Consider the following 21373-nt stretch of genomic DNA (forward strand, 5'->3'; position numbering starts at 1 on the left):
CTCACCAATCAGCTTCATGGGATTGAAGGATACCAGATTAGGGAAGGCTGCCTTAGTAAGTGTATGTAGAATTGCAGCCTAAAAAACATCAAGGATAAGATCTAGGGACAGTCTGATCTATGTTCAAGTTTATGCAAATGTGTATATGTGGGACGAGTAAATTCTTCTTCCTCTATCCAGCCAGCTTGTTTCCCAGACATGAACAAGTGCATCTGAGATTCACCAGATCAAGAGAGAATACAATGGCTTTAAAGGCAGACCCCACTCAGTGATAAATGTCTTAATCTTTACCAAGTGTTTTGGACTTCAAGAATTAATTGATATGGGTTGTGGTCCCTGACACCCCTTTCAAGCCAAATAACACAAAGTGATGCCACTATCTATCTATCTATCTATCTATCTATCTATCTCAAACAATAGAGAATAATAAAACTATGCAATGCTAAAACAAGCAAAACACATTACTACATACTATGCAATTATAATAACAGGAATTGTGGCTAGCCTATTTCTTAGCAAAATTTCAGTTCCATTCTTCTCAACCAACAAAGCAGTCATCATTAAGATTTTATAGTGCATCTTTACATTGAGGAGAAATTGCATTGCTTACCCCAGGCATTTGTACTTCGTGTTTTTTGGCATGATTGTTATGGGCTGCATTACACGGACAGAGAGGGGTGACCACAAAGTGTGAATGGAATACATCCCCTCTAAGGGTGCTCTGTTCACTTCCACTGAGACAGCACCATCTGTTGGTGGAAGATCCCACTTTTTCCAGATGTTACCACTTTAAAAGTGGTTCTTTTCATGATGGAATTTCCAACCGATGCCACGGGAGATGTCCAGGTCATTCATGATGTTGTTGAAAAGACCCACAAACTTTCATGAGTGACCAATTATGAGCGTGCAATAAATTGCTCATTTAGAGGAGCCCATAGTTACAAGTATGGTTGACAGAGCTTAGGCAAGTATGGTTAACAGAGCTTAGGTAATCATATTGGGTAGGCATCTCGTTCTCCCAGGTCCTCTCTGGGCAATCAGATCACCCCCTTGCTTTATCTAAACCCTATGTTGATGACCTCATCCTAATTTTCAGACCTGGGCTGCATTTGGACAACACAATAGTCAATGGTGGTTTAAGTAGTCAGCCATCAGTAGAATAGCCAACAGTTGGTTATTGTGTTATATGTCGGGCAAAAATCACACTACGGTTGACTATTTCCTCAAAATAACCAACAGAGATCACCAACGCTCTGCAGAGAGGACTAGCTGCACAATTATTAGTTAGCAGCTGGGTTGAGATGACATGCTATTCAACTGTTGATTTCAATGTTCCTCCTATTACATCCACCCCCGTTGATTAGCATGTCATCCAAACCCAGCCAGCATGTTGTCTGTCGGGCTCAGTGGACTGTTTTGCAGGGTTGAGTTGACTATCTTGGCTGGCTACAGAGTCCCTGGGCAAGAGTGGCCAAAACTACACCGGCTGCTCTGCTACAGCCAGAACAACTCGCAGAGGCTGCTGGGATAGCTCCGGGAGGACTGAGGGAGGGAGAGGAAAGGGGCGTGGGCTGTGTCAGTCAAATGCCAGGTTGTCTATTAGTCCACTCAGCGCCAGCCCCAACCACTCCACAGTTGGGTAGGAACATGTTGTGTGGGGATTCCCCCCTCGATAATCAACTCTGGAGTTGACTATTAGCCCACCACTGACTATTGTGTTGTCCGAACACAGCTCTGGTCATACCACTACTCCTATTTCTCTCAATGCAGTCAGGTTTGCCGCATAGATGAAGGTATCCCTGCTAAGCTAAGCAGCTTTCTGCATCTCATACCTAACTAATCCACTTGTGAAAGCTGTCTTTCATTTCCAAGAATACATTCTATTACTCACAGTTATCTCGCATCATGTAGAGAACTAACCTCATCTATTACTAATCACCTACAGTCAGCATACACAGATAATTAGGAATAGCATTCCTATGAAATACAATGAATTCTTATCAACGCTACATGTTACATTCATACTGTGTGACAGATGGACGTGCCTGGTTGGTGGGAGTTCTCGTATCCTGGTTAGCCCAGTGCTCCAAGACCAAAGCCTCTGTCTTCTCCTCAGCACTCCATATTAACTTAAAGCATAAGGCAACAATCCTGAACATACTAACAAGGAAGTAAGTCCCATTGAATGCAGTGGGAATCACTTCTGAATCATCAACACCTTTAGGATTGTTCTATAAGCATCGTACTGTGTTAGATACATGTGGGTGGACAGCCCCCTAGTCATCATTATGGGGAGTACCCTTGGGGCGGGGGAGTTGCTTGGGGGTGCTTCTAGGCAAAGTTTTTATCATGCCATCACACTACCTCCTCCACAGAATTTCTGGAGTGACCAGATGAAAAGGAGGACAGGGCTCCTGTATCTTTAACAGTTGCACAGAAAAGGGAATTTCAGCAGGTGTCATTTTGTATGCATGCAGCACCTGGTGAAATCCCCTCTTCATCACAAAGTTGAAGCTGCAGGAGCCCTGCCTTCTTTTGTAGCTGGCCACCCTCCCCTACACTTCAATGTCTCCCACTGGCCACTGGGTGGTACTGCTGGGACTGAGTTGCTGTGGCGTTAGAAGGATATGAAAAGTCACTGAGCAGGGCAGTAGCTAGAAACATGGTTATCACCCAGCTCGCAGAAAAGCCATTAAGGAAAATAACACAGAATAGCTGCACACTGCCTTCTGGCTGTTCGCATTACACCCGCTTCATCTAGAAGTAAACTGCCTGAACAGAATTCTGGGCTTCAGTTTTTGTTCCTCACCTTCATCAAAAGCATTATTGATTATTTTTGTAACATCTCAAATATATTCTGTGTTGGGTGAACATCAAAGGGCACTGCTCCTTGCAGTGGAGGCTGGTGGCTCCGAAGTCAGTGGAGCCAGTGAATCCGCTCTGGGTTTCAGTCAGAGCCTGTCAGAACTCTAAAGGAGCTATCCGCCCCATGGATGGCTCCTTTAGAGTTCTTACTGGTTCTGACTAAAACTCGGAGCGGATTCACCGGCTCCATTGACATCAGAGCCACCAGCTTCCACTGGGTCCCTGCCAGCAAGCTTTCTATCAAAATAAACTCCACTCATAGCTGGATCCATAAGGCAGGGTGCTTCCAGACAGGTCTTTTATCCTGCAATCACACTGCCTTAAGCACAGAATTTTACAGGCGGGTCCAGACACCTCTTCTGTTGGTAACTGTCTTGTTATTCTCCACCGTTTCTTTTGCCTTAACAGAAAGAGAGAAAAGGCAGAATTGCAGAATGGTTTTTGCTTGGTGGTGCTGGGACATCTCTGTCTGAAAGCGCTCCCAGTAGAGTACTTAGACTGACTTCTGTGGATCAAAATCAGTACTTTGGCTGATACGCAGTCGTGCCATGAGCTGCTCCCATCCCTGTTCAGCCTTTTTAAACTGGATGCTCAAAAGCGGAGCTTACTATGCATCGGTAGTTCTTCTAACCCTGTCAGTGCCTAGATCCGAGGGATGGGAGAGACGACTCATGCCACCCACCTCCCAGCTCCTTGCACGGATTAATGCCTCACATGGCTGCATGGTGGTTGTCATGGGAACCATCACATACAATAACGTGGGGCCTGTTGGAGTTCTACACCGAGTGATCCATTTTTGGTTAGGCCGAATCCTTTTGAATCCTTTTTCTCTCCCCGGGGCCTCTTCATTGCCGGTGTTTCTTTAGCGATCGCTTCCCCACCACCACTGCTTCGCCTCGCCGAGGTCTTCCTGGGGTTCCCTTGCAAAGAGAAATCTCAAAAATGGCAAAGGACAGTGTTTTCATCAGATAGAAGTCTCTGCTTTCTAAAAGGGACTTGGCCCTAGAGCTGGTTGATCTGAAAGTGCCCAGAGACGATGGAGGACAGGCCTTCTGTGCCTAGAGCCGTTGTGGAGATGAGAGCATTGCAGAAGACTGTGCTGTTTTTCTCAGCGTGGCATGAAGGCTGCACTCCCCTAAAATCACCTCTTCTGCACAGTGATGAACGCCACAGGAGCCCCACTGTTCTCCTTTGCATCTGTTCCCTTTTTTTGTTTCATTCTGGGTTGCGCTAGCTCCCTTCCCGGCAGCTCCAGGTTGACTAGAATTCTGGTTTTTTGCCAATCACTCCTTATGTGGTGCAGTAAATGAAGTGATAACATTATTGAGGTGCTGCCGTGCAAAACACACAGAGCCCAGGCTGCCTCCGCTCCTAATTGACTGAAAACTCAATAGCAGCAGGCAGCAGGAATGTGTTTTTCATTCAAATAGGCTCAGGAGCGGTGACTTGTGGCCCAGAGGTTCAGGGCTTCTTTAGATTAAGGGGTAATCATGTTACCTTATTGGGGCTTCGCTTCCTGCTTCTTGTGCACAATTGTACTGGGCTGCATTACGTGGGTGGAGAGGGGCGACCACATGGTCTGCAATTGAAAACTTCCCCTCCTGTCCGTTCTTTTTGCCTGTGTCTCAAGGCTGTAGGAAGTGCCTCCCTGCTGGAACAGACTAACAAGTCCAACACCTTGTTTCCCACCATGTCCAACCAGATGCCTCTGGGAAGCCCACCTGTTGGAGATGTTGGCCATTTCCCAATGGAGCGGGTAGGGCTGAACCTTGGACCTGATGCTTGTCCCCCACCCCAAATGACCATCTGAAGTACGGGAGGTGATGGAGACAATGGCAAACGGACTCAGTATCAGCCGTTGGACCAGCAGGGGCCTGCCAGGGTCCCCCCAGGCTGATGCCACTCGCTTTCTTCCATCTTATCTTAAAAACATTTTATAACCAAGGGGTGGCCAAATGGGCACATACCTGGTTACAAATGCTCAATTTATAATTTTTATTTTAAATATATATGATCCTGCTCTATAGCCACACGGTGCATATTCCCAAGGAGCAGAAGCAAACTCTGCTTATAGTCACGATGGTGCCATGGTTTTAAAATGCAAAACTACGCATTCTCAGAAAGGTTTGGCAAAACGTTTGTTTTGTTTTTCTCTCTGTCGTAGTGGGAATATCGAAACAGTTATAAAGCATGGAATGGGGGGAGGAGAGGAGAGAAATGTTAGTTAGAAATAATACACAGAGCTGTGTGAACCCTCCCCGTGCCTCTGAGGGAGTGCTTAGACCATTAAATCTTACGGCCTGTGTATGTCCTCTAAGCTGTACCACTGGCGCGAACACTCCCCCTGCTGTTGTTACTGGTATTCAGAGGTACGCTGCCTCTGATCCTGGATGTAGCATATAGTACTAGCCACCATGACTAGTAGCCACTGATAGCTCCACTGATAGCCATTGCTAGTTCCATGGCTTTTAAAGCCATCCGGGTTGTTGTCTGTTGCTTGTTCTTGTGGTAGCTAATTCCATAGTTTAACTATATGCCGTGTGTGCTAGAGTGCTTCCTTTTGTCTGTCCTGAATCTCCCACCGTTTAGCTTCATTGGTGAACCTCGAGTATTATGAGAGAGGCTTGGCTCACACGGAAGCAAAGCACTGAGCAGAATCAATAGCACTGGCTCTACAGCCCTGCTCAAATCAAAGGAGAAGCTATCTGTTAAAAATTACTTGTCAATATTTATTTATTTATTACATTTATATACCGCCCCATAGCCGAAGCTCCCTGGGTGGTTTACAAAATCAGTGCTCATTGCCGCTTTGTGGCAGTGAAATATAAAATGGGTGTAGTAATAGATTTTGATTGGGCCAACAAGCTTTTGCATTGCACGAAATATGATTGAAACATGAGGCTTTTCACAGATAAGGAGTTGTCGATCTCAATAGAATAGGTGTCCTTCAATTACTGTATGAAAGTCATTTGCTGGGAAATCCTATCCATGTATACCTGAGAATATGCCCCTGGGAGTGCAGAACTTACTTCCTGTGCAGGTATTTAAGCAGGTATTATTCTAATAATAACGTTCTCTGCCACTTTTAAGTGTGCAGAGCACTTTAAAACTCTTATCGTCCATACCTTTTACAGCATAGAAGAAGGATCATTAATATTCTTGTTTTATATGCGGAGGCACTGAAGTGACAGAGAATGGCTTGCTCAAGGCCGTACAATGAGCTCATCATGGCTGAGCAGAATTCAGGATTCCCAGGCTAAGAGACATTTAAATATTAGGGGGGCTCTTGAGAATAATGCTGAAAAACACTTTTGTGTGTCAGTGGCTCCCCAGAGAAATGTAACATTTGAAAACTTTCCTGCAGAAGTAGGCCCAGTCCCATGATAAGTCTTCATACTAGCCAGACAGTAATGTGAGACACTGGTGTAGATACTCACTGCCATAGCCTTCCCCAGCATAGACCTTTAAGATGCTTTGGACTACAACTCCCATCATCCCAGACCATTGGCCATGTTGACTGGGGTTGGTGGGCATTGTAACGCAAAAACATGGAGGGACTCATGGTGGAGAAGGCACACTCAACTCTTCTGATGGTAGGTTGCCTTCTGGAACCTTTTCCCCAACCTGGTGCCAACTATCCATTGGGTAGGTGCATATGTGGAGATTCTTGGCATGCATGTTGCTGCTCTGATTTATCCAACCAGGCTGATCCATAGAGTAAGCCCATTTAAAATATCACATCAAGGCCAGCCCTACCATGAGGCAGAGTGAGGTTAGGGGGAATGGAGTTGTAGAACAGAGCTGTTTGTGCCATGTAGCCTGCTGCCCTCAGCCTGTTGCCCCCAGGTGTAGAGGAAGACACTAGCCCAGCTGCCAGTCTGGTCAGACCCTGGACACGAGATGAGAAGGGGCGCCATCTTGTCCTCTGCCTCAGGCAGCAAGATGTCTTCAGCTGGCCCTGTGTTACATCACATTCCCGACATGGAGTTACTGGCTATGTCCATGCAACGGCTACGACGTTTAAATCTGCACTGAGCCATATTTTTCTTCTAATTTGGTTTCTTGGATTATTGAGTAGATTTTGTACATTTTATTCATGATATAAAGAAGTTCATATACAGTTGCTTCTGAAGCCTAGTTGCTTCTGAAACGGTAGCCCTGTGTCTGGGCTGTATCACTTCAAACTGCAAGTGAGAGCTCACACGACTGAATGCATTTCCATACTGGAAAATAGAATCACTGCGCATAGAGGAACATAGGAAGCTGCCTTATACTGAGTCAGGCCATTGGTCCATCTAGTCCAGTATTGTCAACACAGACTGGTAGTGACTCTCCAGGTCTCAGGCAGGATTCTTTCCTCACCCTACCTGGAGAAGCTGGGAATCGAACCTGGGACCTCCTGCATGCAAAGTATGTGCTCTATTAGGCTGAGTTAAGGTCCCTCCCATAGTGTATCAAGAAGGCTGGTTTAGAGCTATTTCTTTATGTGAGTGGGTTGGTTTTTTGTTTTTGTTTTTATGAAAGAGCATTCAATCATTTGAAAACCCACTTGAAGTACAAAGTGGTATCCAGACCAGTTGGAGGTTTACTATCTCGGTGAAAACTAAATCTGAATCTTTATGGCCTCTCTTGAGCTGCTTCTCACAGGCACTTGGGGCCCATTGTGTTCCTGAAAACCGTTGAAATTGTCTTTTCAGTGAAGAATCACTTACATCAAAGGAAGAGATTTTAATTTCTACCAAAATCTCCCACTGTCATCCCTTACATTAGAAACTCTTCAGAAATATTTGTTGTTCACACACCTCTAAAACGCTCTTATGTGAGGCCTCATTCACTTAAAAGATTAAATTCTCCCAAGAATATTGTACCTTATTTGTTTCCTATGGGGAGCAATTCACTGCATGACACAGAGAGATATTTACCACAAATGGGACTTTCTTCAGTTTTGAAGCCTTTCTCATAAAATGGAACATTAAAGTTTGCACCCCATAAGGAACGTTCTTAGGAGTGCAATCCTTGCACTGTCTTCTCAGTCTTTTTCTAAGATTCATTGTGTCCAGATGAAGAATGGAACAGTGCCTTAAATCAATATCTAGTAAAATTAAAGATTTTTTTTAAGCTGGTTCACCAGTGGTATCTTATCCCAGTGACAATGAGTTATATTAATAAAGCTATATCTAAAAATTGCTGGAGTTGCTGTTCAACTGCTGGTTCATATTTTCACATGTGGTGGAGATGTTCCACAGTGTATCAGTTCTGGGGAAATGTATTTTAAAAAGCTGAGAAAAATAACAAATCACAAAACAAACAATTGAGTTTTTGCCAGAACAGAGTTTATTATCTTTATTTGACGGAGCAAATAAATATTTAAGGCACAAAGAGCTGTTGAGTTTTATGTCAACTAACTATAGCATCATCTTGGGAAAAGGAAGTAGCAAATTCCATGGCAATATGGAGGAATAAGTTAAGGTCCATCACCTAACCAAGTTAGGCTACAAAGGTCTGAAAACTACAAAGATAGCTTCTTTGAAAATTGGGCAACTTTCATAGATTTTACAACTAATTCAAATAATACAGAAACTCCATATTCACATGGATCCTGTTGGAAAGATGTCTTGGCATAAATGAATGAACAGAATAATATTTACAAATGCAGGCATTTAATTTTTACATAAACTTGGAATCCTGAAATTAAAATGAAAAATAATTCAATTCTAGGAATGTAATGTACCCCGTGATTGTTTTGTTGTTATGTTTATTGGTTTGTATGTTTATAATGAAACAATATATTTTGTATTGATTTTTTATATGAAAACTCAATAAAAATATTTGGGGGGAAAGAAGAAGAATGGAACAGTGGCTTACTAAGGCACGCAACTGTTCTTAGGTGGGAAAGATGTTTTTACCCTTAACTCTCAATAAAAGTATGGTCATGCGAAATGAACGTTGTCATGCAAAGTTATCACATAAATCAATTTGCAGTGTTAATCCCAGGACTGCGATCTCACAAGACCACTTTGTTCTGTGAAAATTGAGGATGGTCATGTGAATTGGACCCTCGGATCTGCTGGCAGCACTGAGAGAAGTGTTTTAAAGGACTGGAATTATAAGAAGAAAGTTGCCCAGTTGACTCATCTCTTTGAACTCTTGGCCCGTGCAGGTCAACGAAAGGCGCTTCAAAGGCTCGACGGGATCAGATCAATGCTGAGCTGCAGACGCTGCGCTCCCTCCTGCCCATCTCCCAGCAAGAGAAGGAGCGCCTCTCGTATCTTCACACCATGGCTCTGGTCTGCTTCCACATACGAGAGACTCAGCTGTTTCGTCCAGGTAAAAACCAAGCCTCTCGCTAGAACTGCTTCAAGTAGCCAGTGTAGCATAGTGGTTAGAGTATTGGACTGGGACTCGGGAGATCCAGGTTCTAGTTCCCACTCAACCATGAAGCTCACTGGGGGAACTTTGGGCCAGTCCTTTTCTCTCAGGGTTGTTGCAAGGATAAAATGGAGAGGAGGAGGACCATGTAAGCCGCCTTGGGTTCCTTGAAAGAGGAAAAAAGGCAGGATAGAAATGTGATAATCATCATTTGATTATCACATTTCTGTGTGATAAAGATTGTCACACAGAGGAGGGCCAGGATCTCTTCTTGATCCTCCCAGAGTGCAGGACACGGAATAACGGGCTCAAGTTAAAGGAAGCCAGATTCCGGCTGGACATCAGGAAAAACTTCCTGACTGTTAGAGCAGTACGACAATGGAATCAGTTACCTAGGGAGGTTGTGGGCTCTCCCACACTAGAGGCCTTTAAGAGGCAGCTGGACAACCATCTGTCAGGGATGCTTTAGGGTGGATTCCTGCTTTGAGCAGGGGGTTGGACTCGATGGCCTTGTAGGCCCCTTCCAACTCTGCTATTCTATGATTCTATTCTATGATCATTATAACAACAACAATAATGATGTTGATGATGTAATATCAACTTAGGTTGGCCTTGTGTCCTACTTTACAGGGAACACCCTTCTATTTGAAGGGTTGTCTGAGAACAGTCCTCTATTTGAAGGTGTCCTCTCTATTTGAAGGGCTGTGCAGTCCAAGTTCAGTTTAACGATAAAGAACCATAAGAAGACAGGGAGCACAGAGACCTTGAAATTGTCCCAGTGGAGACTGGTGACTCCAATACCAGTGAGGAGGTGAATCTGCTCCAGGTTTCAGTCACAACTATAAAGGAGCACCTTGGATAGCTCCTTCAGAGTTCTGACGGGTTGTGACTTAAACCCGGAGCGGATTCACTGCCTCACTGACTTTGGAGCTACCTTCCTCCACTGAGTTGATCATCTGCAGTTAGCATCAACAGGAGAACAGCAGTCTGAGCAAGGTATGCAGGTCACCTGGTCACAGTCTTTCCCACTATGGTCAGACGTATTGCATTTCTATTTAAATTATAGTAATTATTTCTAAATGTGCTTCTATGCAGGCAAGTTAGCATAGGCACATTTTATTGAAATTTCTGTCCTCCTTTGTTCTCTCTTTTGGGGATGCATTTCCTCTTTTTCGATATGCATAAATATCCCCCATCCATGTTGAGACTGTAATCCTCCCTAAGAAAGTTTGTTCAGCTGCTAGAAGTGGCATGAGTTCTCCCATGGGACAACTGCCCTCTACAGTTTGGGCGTGTATCTAGGTGTGGCCATTGTGCTGACCTGCCTTGCACCAAGTTCAGGGCTAAACTACACAAAATCTTCAATGTGTAGTGTGTTACTGATCCTGGTTGCTTCTTTTTTCTTTTTTACTTTAGTGTAAGTGCAAGAGTACTGATCCAGATCACGACCACTGCACGGGGGCAAAGGGGGGGGGTTAAACCTCCCCCCCAAACCCAATTCCACCTGCCCCAATTCACCCCCCACCCCAATCTGGGAGCTAAAGAAAAACAAATTCAATCAGTGCCAATTGAGGATGTGTATTTTTCTTTCTTTCTTTCTTTCTTTCTTGGGGGCGATTTAAAGGAGGAAGTGGTTGGATGGAAAGGTTTAAACCTCTCTCCCCCCCCCCATACCAACACGAGGAGGTCCAAATCTAGATTGGCACCCCACTGCACATACACTAAAGTAAAAAGAAAGTTAGACTCAGCTAAGCATCCTGCATTTAGCATAATCAGCTTTGACACCTAGTTCCTTTCCGCATGTACTGCTGCCAAGCCAGGTCTCCCCCATCCCAGATGTGTGCCTTTGATCTTTTGTGCCGAAATGCAAGACTTTACATTTCTCTCTGCTGAATTTCATCTTGGTGCTTTTGGCCCCGGCCTGTCAAGATCATTTTTGAATTTCTCTACTCTGTCTTCTGTTGTGTTTGCTCTCCTGCCCATTTTGTGCCGTCTGCAAATTCCTTCAGCATCTGATTCCTTCTCTGTTTGATTGTGATTCCTTCCAGTGCTCTCTGCCTCACAGGCTCAGGGCCTTCTGAATTTCGACAGGCACAGCCAGGCTGCTCTTATATGGGGGGTGAGAACAACTGTTAGCCTGCCAGAAAATAATAACCAGTATAACCATAATATAAAGTATTTATTACATTCATGCCTGGCCTTTCTTCTTTTGGGATCAACGTGGCATGCCTAGGGTATCAGCTGCCATTGGGATACTAGCCAGACTCAGAGTCACTTAGCTTCAACAAGGTTGCTCCATCTTGTGCCTTCAGACCATCACCCTAGGACAGGGGTATTGAGCTTCTTTCATCTCAAAGGCAAAATTCAATTTCACAGAAGCGTTCAGGGGCTGTATTCCTATGGGATGCCCTGCCACTGGAGGTCAGGCAGGTGCCAGCTTCATATTCCTTCTAGCGCCTCCTGAAAATGTCGTTGTTCCAGGAAGCCGCGGCTTATTTTGTACCTTTAATGTGTTTTTATTCTGTTTTTATCTATTTTATTTTGTCCACCACTCCAAATTTCTGAATGGGAAGCAGTATATAAATATTGTAAATAAAATAAAATAAAATAAAATAAAATAGATAAATTTCAGTGGTAGGCAAGGCCTAAGGCAAAAGAGGTGGTGCTAAATGCACAACCCCCCCCCCAGCACATATTAGCTTCAATCCCTGACTGTCAGTAACTAAGGACGGGCATTTTAACATTTTAGTATGTGGGGGAAATTGCACAAATGCTGGGCAACCATTGAACGGTGGTCGGAGGAAAGAGGGTGGGGCAAAGCGAAGGCAGCTGGATTTGGTGCTGAGGCCTGAGGCTCCCGACCCTTGCCCTAGGACTTTGCATTTATATAGCGCTTTGGTGTCTTCAAAGCCCTTCATGTATATCATTCACAGCAGTGTTCACCATTCCAAAATGTAATTCCTGCTGGTATGGTGTTTTTTAACTACATCTGTTTATTTTATTTATTTACTATTGCATTTATATCCCGCCTTTTTTCCTCTAAGGAACCCAAGGTTGTGTACATAATCCTCCTCCTTCTCTCCATTTCATTCTCACAACAACAACCCTGTGAGGTAGGTTGGGCTGAGAGTCTGTGACTGGCCCAGTGAGTCTGTGACTGGCCCAGTGAGCTTCCATGGCCGAGTTGGGACTAGAACCCGGATCTCCCAACTCCCAGGCCAACACTTTAGCCACTACACTGCACTAGCTCACTGTTTGTTTGATCTGGGCATGGGGTGGTTTACACATACATGTTCATTCCTCAGGTGTATGTTTCCTCATGTATTTATGCTTCCTCCCCCTTTCAGGGTAAATACCAGCTCGGGGGTGGGAGTTTTAATCAGGAAAATCAGGTTATAACCTTTTCCTCTATATGGGGTGGTGATCCCCACCTCTCACCCATGTCTAATATTAATTTTATTTTTAAAAACAGCAGGGAATTCTGATTATGAATTTTCCTCATTGTGTGTGTAATTGCACCCTTATTTGTGTTTATAGGAGACATATAACAGGCAGTAAAGAGAAACTGTACCATGAGTGCAACAGCTGGCTTTATCAGTCCCTACACATTACTCATGATGGTCTCGCCTCCCCAAAGGTGTCTTTTACTTGAAGACATTTTCCCATCTTCCCTTTTACTCTTTAAATTTTCCTCCTGAGGATCAGTGCAACAGCCAATGTGCCTTTAGTTGCATTTCAATTTTAATTTGTTGTTGTTGTTGTTGTTGCCAGTGCCATTAGATCGCATGGTGAAGTGAAAGAAGCAATGACCTTGATATTGTTCTTCCATAATTATGTTCCAAGACGGGCATGTTCTGTTCTGCACAATGCATTGCCTGAAAGATGTTGTTCTCTTCCAATCTATAACGTGGAAGGAGGAGCTCGCTTGGCAGGAAACAGCAAAGACCTAAATCAACCTCACTGCTACTGATGCTGCCAAGAGAGGAATTCACTGTAATAGCTTTGATTAGAAGAACTGACTAAGTAGCAGGCTGGGAAGATAACTTGAGATAGTGTCGTCTGAGGTAATTCTATACTGGTTAAGTGCACAATCCTATTGAATGGGCCTTCAATAATCCCAAGCAACTGGACTCAGGGGCCTGTGATCACCCTGTGCAGGGCAGGAGGGAGCAGTGGAAGGCAAGAGGAGGAGCGGAGCCATCCTCCATTTCCCCCCCAAGATGGGCTATTTTGCCCGTCTAGCAAAGGCGTTTTGGAGGGAGAGGGAATGAGGCTGGAATTGCCTCAAGATATCTCGAATCCTGGACTCTCCAGCCTCCTCCCTGCCCACCCACCGAAATTCCCCCTTTTCTGCCTTGTCTTAAGCAATAAGCGCTGAATTGAGGGGGCCATTGAATAGGGATCCAGATGCAGTGGGAATGGTCTTCTAGAATCATAGAATAGCAGAGTTGGAAGGGGCCTACAAGGCCATTGAGTCCAACCCCCTGCTCAATGCAGGAATCCACCCTAAAGCATCCCTGACAGATGCTTGTCCAGCTGCCTCTTGAATGCCTCTAGTGTGGGAGAGCCCACAGCCTCCCTAGGTAACTGATTCCATTGTTGTACTGCTCTAACAGTCAGGAAGTTTTTCCTGATGTCCAGCTGGAATCTGGCTTCCTTTAACTTGAGTAAGCCTATGCGGCAGGGTCCTGCTATTTACTGTTTTACTCTGTACAGCACCATGTACATTGATGGTGCTATATAAATAAAATAATAATAATAATAATATTCCGTGTCCTGCACTCTGGGAGGATCGAGAAGAGATCCTGGCCTTCCTCTGTGTGACAACCTTTTAAGTATTTGAAGAGTGCTATCATGTCTCCCCTCAATCTTCTCTTCTCCAGGCTAAACATGCCCAGTTCTTTAAGTCACTCTTCATAGGGGTTTGTTTCCAGACCCCTGATCATCCTGGTTGCCCTCCTCTGAACACGCTCCAGCTTGTCTGCGTCCTTCCTAGTTCCCCTGTGGCTGTTCCGCTGCTGCACCAAAGAACCGCTGCCTCCAAGAGAGCACCATTGCTCCCAGCAGCAGGAACGAAAAGGAATCGCTCTGCTGAGAGCCTCTCTGCCAGGAGCCACGCTTCAAATATCCACCTTTAAAATAAAAATCCCTGGGTCACATTCAAATGAAATGTGCTGCGCAGTGCGCATGCCTATGCGAACTGCCCAGGGAGCTTCGGCTATTGGGCGGAATACAAATGCAATCAATAAATAAGTAAATAAATAAATAAAATGTGGAGCAATAGCAGCTGCTGCTAGCAGCAGTGAGAAAGTAGATTCACCGAGTGAGGGGGCCATGGAGGATGGCTTGCCCAACGGCCCTCCTGCCTCAGATTGTATAGAGGGATGCAAGTTTAACAGGCCACAGGCCAGGGAGACCTTTTGCCTTTATTCAGTGACTGGAAGCTCCTGCTCTGTTTCATGCACACAAAGCTGAAGGTGTGGAGCCAACGTACCGTTCTCTTGTTTCCTCAGGCTCACGCGCTAAGATGGAACCTGCCCCTCTTCTTGCTGCTGCGCTGTTGGATCCGGAACTGCTGCTTTCCCTCCCAGGATTCATCCTGGCTCTCACTACGAATGGCAAACTGGCCTACGTCTCCGAGAACGTGTCCCACTTTCTTGGCTTTTCTGTGGTACGCCCAGAATATCACAAGTGTGAGGCACCGGTTTGCCTTGTTATGTGCACAGGCTTAGAAATTAGAACCTGAGTTGACCCCTGAGATCTTCCGAGGAGACCTTATTGCCCATCCCACAACCAGCAGTGTGTTGTCAAGTAAAAGCACATAAGCAGGCCTTCTCAGTGGTGGCACTCAACTTCTAGAATGCTTTTCTATGAGTGGACTGTGGCGGGCTTTAGTTGGTTACTTGCATTGCTCTGTTTTGCAGTTTTTGTAATATTTTAAATGGATTTATGATTGTTTTGACATTGGTTTTTATATTGAATTGTATATATTTTTATGTAAACTCTGTTAGAGATCTTATGATATCAAAAAGTATATTAGCAGTTTAAAATTATTATTATTATTATTATTATTATTATTATTATTATTATTATTATTATTGTGTATGCTGCTGCTGCATTATGCTGCCAGACCATTGGTCCTTCCACTGCAACATTGTCTATCCCAGCTAGCAATTTCTCTCCAAGGTCTAATTTGAGGTCCTTCCAATCCTGTATTTCCCAAGAACCTTTTAACTGGAGATGTGAAGGACTGAGTCTGAGACCTTCTCTATGCAAAACATGTGCTCTACAACTCCACAATGGTCTCTAGTCCTAAAATGTTTGCAATGGAAAACTCCAGGGGACAAGTGGCATTACATGCTATGGCGCCTAAGTAGATTAAACAGGGCAGTTAGCTTACCATCGCTACAGCTTTTGTTGGAATCCTGCCGGCCTCAAGTTTCCTTTAAAATGTTTCTAGGTGGCCTCATGGTTATATTTTCAAAATGAGATGGCACATATTTCTCACATGGCTTCCGGAGATAAACAAGACTCCTGCCATCATTCATAGACTGTAAGTAAGAGGTTTTCTCGTACTCTTCTCCCAGGTAGAACTCCTAGCTCACGGCGATTCCATCTTTGACCTTTTGAACAGCTCAGCAAGCAGGATCATGCAGGAGAAACTCTGTTTTGCCCAGCAGCATCCAGGCACTGGTAAGGAAAGAGTTGGGGGGAAGTCTTTGAAGCAAGGGTTTCATCAATGCTTATTGAGATGACACCATTGCAGCTTGAAGAAATGTATACTGATGAAGGCATGCATTAGTTCAGCACTCTCTGTTCTTGATCCATCAGCACGACTTGAATAATGCCTTTAAAGCAAAAACAATGCCTCTTTGCTTTCTTCTTGCTTGCTTTAAAAAAAAAATGTACTGCCCTAAATTAATTGATTTCAGGGTGATTTATAGTCACATACACAGACAATAATATGCATTTAAAATATGAAATACGTCATATATTTGGTTTTATTACAATGTTGTCATTCATGATTGTAAGTTCTGTGAATCGCCCAGAGAGTTTTGACTATTGGGTAGTATAAAAAATGTGATGAATAAATTAGTAAAGAAAATTAATAACAATAACAAAGTCCATTAATTCTATTGGCCATTTTTATAATAATATTTTTATTAAATTGTTATGTTGTATTTTAATGCCTTGTTTTATTGTTTTAATCAATTTTAATTGTTTCTGTAATCCGCCTTGAGTGCCATTTTTTGGTAGAAAGGCAGGGCACAAATAATATAAATAAATAAATAAATAATAAAATTAGAGTAAAACAACCGAATACAGAGTAAAATTAAAATCAGCCAACGTATTTTAAAAGCCTGGGTGAACAAAATAAAATATTAACTTGGCATCTGAATGTTAATAAATGAAATGCCAGTTGAGTGTTTTTGGAAAGGAAGTTCCTCAAAGGGGTGTCTCAGCCAGAAACACCATCTCTCTGGTTATCATTTATGTCACGTGTAATGACGGGGGCACTCAGAGAAGAGCATCAAAGGATGATGTCAGTAGACTGGCAGATTGATACAGGAAGAGCTGTTTCTTTAAGTCAGGCTTCCACAACCTGGTGCTCAACAAATGCGTTGGACTGCAACTCTTTTCATGGGAGTTGCAGGTTGGGACTAAGAGGAAAATCCTCCAACCATGGGCACCAGATATCAGGGGACCGAAAACAGCAAAAACCTGTTTCGTTTTATTTATTTATTTATTTATTGCATTTCTACACCGGCCAATAGATGAAGCTCTCTGGGTAGTTTACAAAAATTAACACCATCAAATACAATTCAAGGTATAAAACAAACCACGAATATAAAAAAACCAATATAAAAGCACAGTATAAAACACAACCGGGATAAAACCGAGCAGCAATGCAGGGATTTATACAGATTTAAAATACAACTCTGGCAACTCCGCACAGCTTTGAATGTCTGTAACAGAGCATCTGCACTGCTACAGATCATTGAATTTATGGGATACTCATCATAACAGCCAACCACCTTTCCTTCCCCCGACTTTAATATTGCCAGGGCAGCCATTATGAGGCTTGTAAAGGCCGCCCCGTGCCCTCCGTTCCTGCGTCTACCCTGTGCTGGGATCGACCCATAGATATGCCCACTTTAATAAGTCAAACTGAAGCCACCCCTGACAGAAGAAGAAACAACAGTGGTGACATCAAAGCAACGGGAAAAGTTGCAGTAAACAGACACAGTTTTTTTGAGGGGGGAGCCCAATGCGGCTACAAGTTGGTGGTTGCTTCATATAAACAATGCCGTGCCACTGTACAGCCATGACAGGGTATACAGAGCATATAGACCAGCCCCCAGACAAGCAACTTGGAACCGAGTGACCAACCCTTCATCTATCATCTTATTAGCCCATCTCACAATGTTTTTATATGGCATCAGTCCTATATTAGTTTTAATGAGATCTCCCCACCCATTCACCCCTGTCATTCTCTCTTGCCCTCCACTCTCTTAACCAGTGTTTCTGGCCAATATCTATTCAGGTATGAAGCCAAAATGATGTGTGACAGTCAGTTGCATATATTTTCCTCTCCTTTTTTCCTCTCCCAAAATCAAACCAAAAAAGCAGCTACTGAAACTGCAAATATAGACAACCAGGGAGTAGGGTGGCCATATGAAAGGGAGGACAGGAAGCCTGTATCTCTAACACTTGTACAGAAAAGGGAACTTCAGCAGGTGTCACTGTATGCATGCAGCACCTGGTGAAATTTCATCACAACAGTAAAAGCTGCAGGAGCCCTGCTCCCTTGACCAAAAACAAAAAAGAGGGCAGGGCTCCTGCAGTTTTAACTGTTGTGATGCAGAGGGAATTTCACCAGGTGCTGCATGCATACAAATGACACCTGCTGAAATCCCCTTCTCTGTACAAGTAAAGATACAGGAGCCCTGTCCTCCTTTCCATATGGTCACCCTACCAGGGAGGGAAAGTAACTGCCCACACCTTTCCCCCTTTTGGCTATTTTCTACACCCAAAAGCGCACTTCCCTATCCGTTCTTGCCCCATGCGGAAAAAAGAAACGGGTATCAAGCTAGTGAGATTACAATAACTTCTGGAGAGAAGACACTTCAGCTGCAACCAGGGTAAAAAGGAATCTCCTTGAGCTTTTTGCATAAAGTGCAGCTTTTAGATACAGGGAAATAGAAAAAGCAAAGCCTTCAAAAGACGTCGTAAATAACAGGCAGCATTTTTGTTTCCTCTTAAGTACAGCCAAAATTCTAGCTGAAAAGGTATTAATCCTCTGCTTTGAGCAGCTTCTTGCTTTTTTTAAAAAAAAAAGTAGGTTATGCTAACTTACAGAAAAGTCTAAAGTCACAAAAGCTTTAAGTAGGCATACTGTTCTGAAAACCTCTCTAGGGCCTAGAGTTTAAGCCAGCCATTTGAATGCAACATTTTTCCTGCAAAATGAGAGCTGGGGGTTGGAATTGGCAACTAAAGTAACAGAGGGAAGATGGAATAAGATTCATAGGAGGAAAGGAGAGTTGCCAAATGATGAGAAAAATATATATTCTCATAACCTGCTCCTAGGGCGACAATATGGAAAGGAGGATAGGGCTCCTGTATCTTTAACAGTTGAATAGAAAAGGGAATTTCAGCAATTGCCATTTGTGTACATGCAGCACCTGGTGGAATTCCCTCTTCATCACAACAGTTAAAGCTGCAGGAGCCCTGCCCTCTTTTGTATCTGGTGACTGTAGTATAGCTCTGCAGCTTTAACTGTTGTGATGAAGAGGGAATTTCATCACTCGCTGCATGCATGCGGATGACACCTGCTGAAATTCCCTTTTCTAGTCAACTGTTAATCAGGCAAGTGAAGCTTTATTCACAGCATGAAGTTAATCAAGCCTCAACTGACACCTGCTAATTGCTGATCAACTTCTGTTTAAGAAGAGCCAATTCAACCATTAGCAACCCTAAATGAGGGAATCATAAGTTAAATATATGTGTCACGATTTCTGGATTGGTTTACCAGTGGTGAAAAGTCATGGCTCTGTTCAAACACTGCAAAGTTTGCAAAACTTTCCCCCAGTTATATCTTTATGGGAGGGGGAGAAGCTTTTTTAAATTGTTAGATTCTGATATTTTATTCCTATTAATTTATCACTGTTTTATTGTGTTTAATGGTTGGTTTTAATTTTACATGGGATGGTTTCCCCTAAAAAATCTTTTAAATAAATAACCTATCAAAGGCCACAAGCTGAAATTTGAACTTGGGCTACATAAAGATTGAATGATGTATTGGGTAATGAGGGCTCCCAAAGTTTTAATATCTCACTTGCGCCACCAACACAAACCTCAATCTGGCTTTGAATTTCAAATATCCTCCCCCCTGCTTTCCCAATCCAATTTCTGCAGAAATTGAGTTCACCACTGAAATGCGCACCTCAAGAGTCTTTCGGGTACGGTATGGAAGGAACCGTTCCATGTCCCTGCGAGGCAGATGTCTCACGCTTGACACACAGTCGACTTCCTCGTCTTCTGCTTTGGCTTTTGTGGCCTTCTGCACTCCTGTTGCAAGGGTCTTGGAAGACGGGGGTGGTATTTCCCAGAGCTCCTCATTCCAGAGTTGGCACACACTGGATATGAAAGTTGCAGAGGTTGCAGAAAGGTAAGAAAAATCTCTTCTTTGTTAGGGTGACCATATTTTGGAAAACAAAAAGGAGGACAACATGGTCGCCCCCAAGGGGGCGTGTCCAGCACCAAGGGGGCGTGCCCACCCGAACATAGCCTTGGTCACATGTCTGATTTTACAGCACACATTTAAGACAAATCTCTTCTTCATAACATCTTAATGTTAAAATCACTGAAATAAAGAACAAGTGAGAGATTCAATGTATCTGAAATTAACTTCACTCACTCCTACTTTTGTAGGTTTTGCTGTACTTTGAAGCTTTTGCTATACTCTTTGTGTTATTTTATTTATTTATTTATTTATTTATTTATTTATTTATTTATTTTATTACATTTATATACCGCCCCACAGCCAAAGCTCTCTGGGCGGTTTACAACAATTAAAAATAGTAAACATTAAAAGTATACAAAAATTTAAAAAACATAAAAACAGTATAAAAACAACAGTATAAAAAGTGTTACATTCTCCCCTTCCCTCAAATATTTTTTCTGACTGTATCTTCACTCATTGCAAGCTGCTGTTGTTGTTAACAGGGTTTGCTACTGGCCCCAGATCTGTTTCAAATTTGGTATGGCTAAAGCTCTACCTAAAAGCTATCATGGTGCCAACTTTCAGCTCTTTATCTTTAAAAATGACAGTTTAAAAAATAATAATTTTAAAACCTCATTTTTAAAAAAATTCCTAAAAAATCAATGGATGAACAGATCTCTTTCAAATTTGGTGTGGCTACAGCTCTACCTAAATCCTATCATGGTACAAAGTTTCATCGCTTTATCTTTAAAAATGACAATTTTAAAAATAATAATTTTAAAACCTCAATTTTTAAAAAAAACCTAAAAAATCAATGGATGAACGGATCTGTTTCAAATTTAGTGTGACTAAAGCCCTTCCTAAGAGCTACCATTGTGCCAAGTTTCATGTCTTTATCTTAAAAAATGACGGAGTTATAAGCATTTTTGTTAATTCCCGTTAGAGCTGCTCTTTGTAAAAAATCCGGATTTCCCCTCCCCCTCCCGGATTTGCAGGTTTACACCAGAAACCCTACTCTTTTTCCATTTCAGGGGGCCATTCTGGCTGAGAATTGCGAAATGATCAGAAAAAAACCCAAATGAAGCCCGCTCCTTTCTTTTGATCTGTAGTCACTACCAGGTGAAGCTTTTCATAACATTGTGGGCATCGATATGACCCCACTTTACCTACTGATTCCCCCAAAACCTCGCAGTGTTGCTGCTGTGAAGCAGCATCACTAGGGTTCCATGGCAGAAATGAGTGTGGGCTATCCAGCGAGAAAAATTTGCAGAGCCGTTGTCAGACAACAATAATAGGCAGCAAATATTTAGGGACCGAAAACCATAAAAAAAACTTTTGTTTTCTGGCAACTCTGTGCAACTTTATTTATTTATTTATTTATTTATTGCATTTTTCTACCGCCCAATAGCCGAAGCT

At 43.1% G+C, this 21373-nt stretch overlaps 1 protein-coding gene across 1 annotated transcript in view; it reads left to right on the forward strand.

The window, feature by feature from the left end:
* Positions 1-21373, forward strand: part of LOC134397354 (neuronal PAS domain-containing protein 4-like) — a 32187-nt gene that overhangs the window by 3910 nt on the left and 6904 nt on the right. The window contains exons 2-5 of the mRNA XM_063123935.1: positions 9026-9192; positions 14748-14905; positions 15822-15927; positions 19651-19903. Of these exons, the coding sequence (XP_062980005.1) occupies positions 9026-9192; positions 14748-14905; positions 15822-15927; positions 19651-19903 (684 nt within the window). The remainder of the gene's footprint in view (positions 1-9025; positions 9193-14747; positions 14906-15821; positions 15928-19650; positions 19904-21373) is intronic.

Source organism: Elgaria multicarinata, chromosome 4 (genome assembly GCF_023053635.1).
Source record: "Elgaria multicarinata webbii isolate HBS135686 ecotype San Diego chromosome 4, rElgMul1.1.pri, whole genome shotgun sequence".
Lineage (NCBI taxonomy): Eukaryota > Metazoa > Chordata > Lepidosauria > Squamata > Anguidae > Elgaria > Elgaria multicarinata.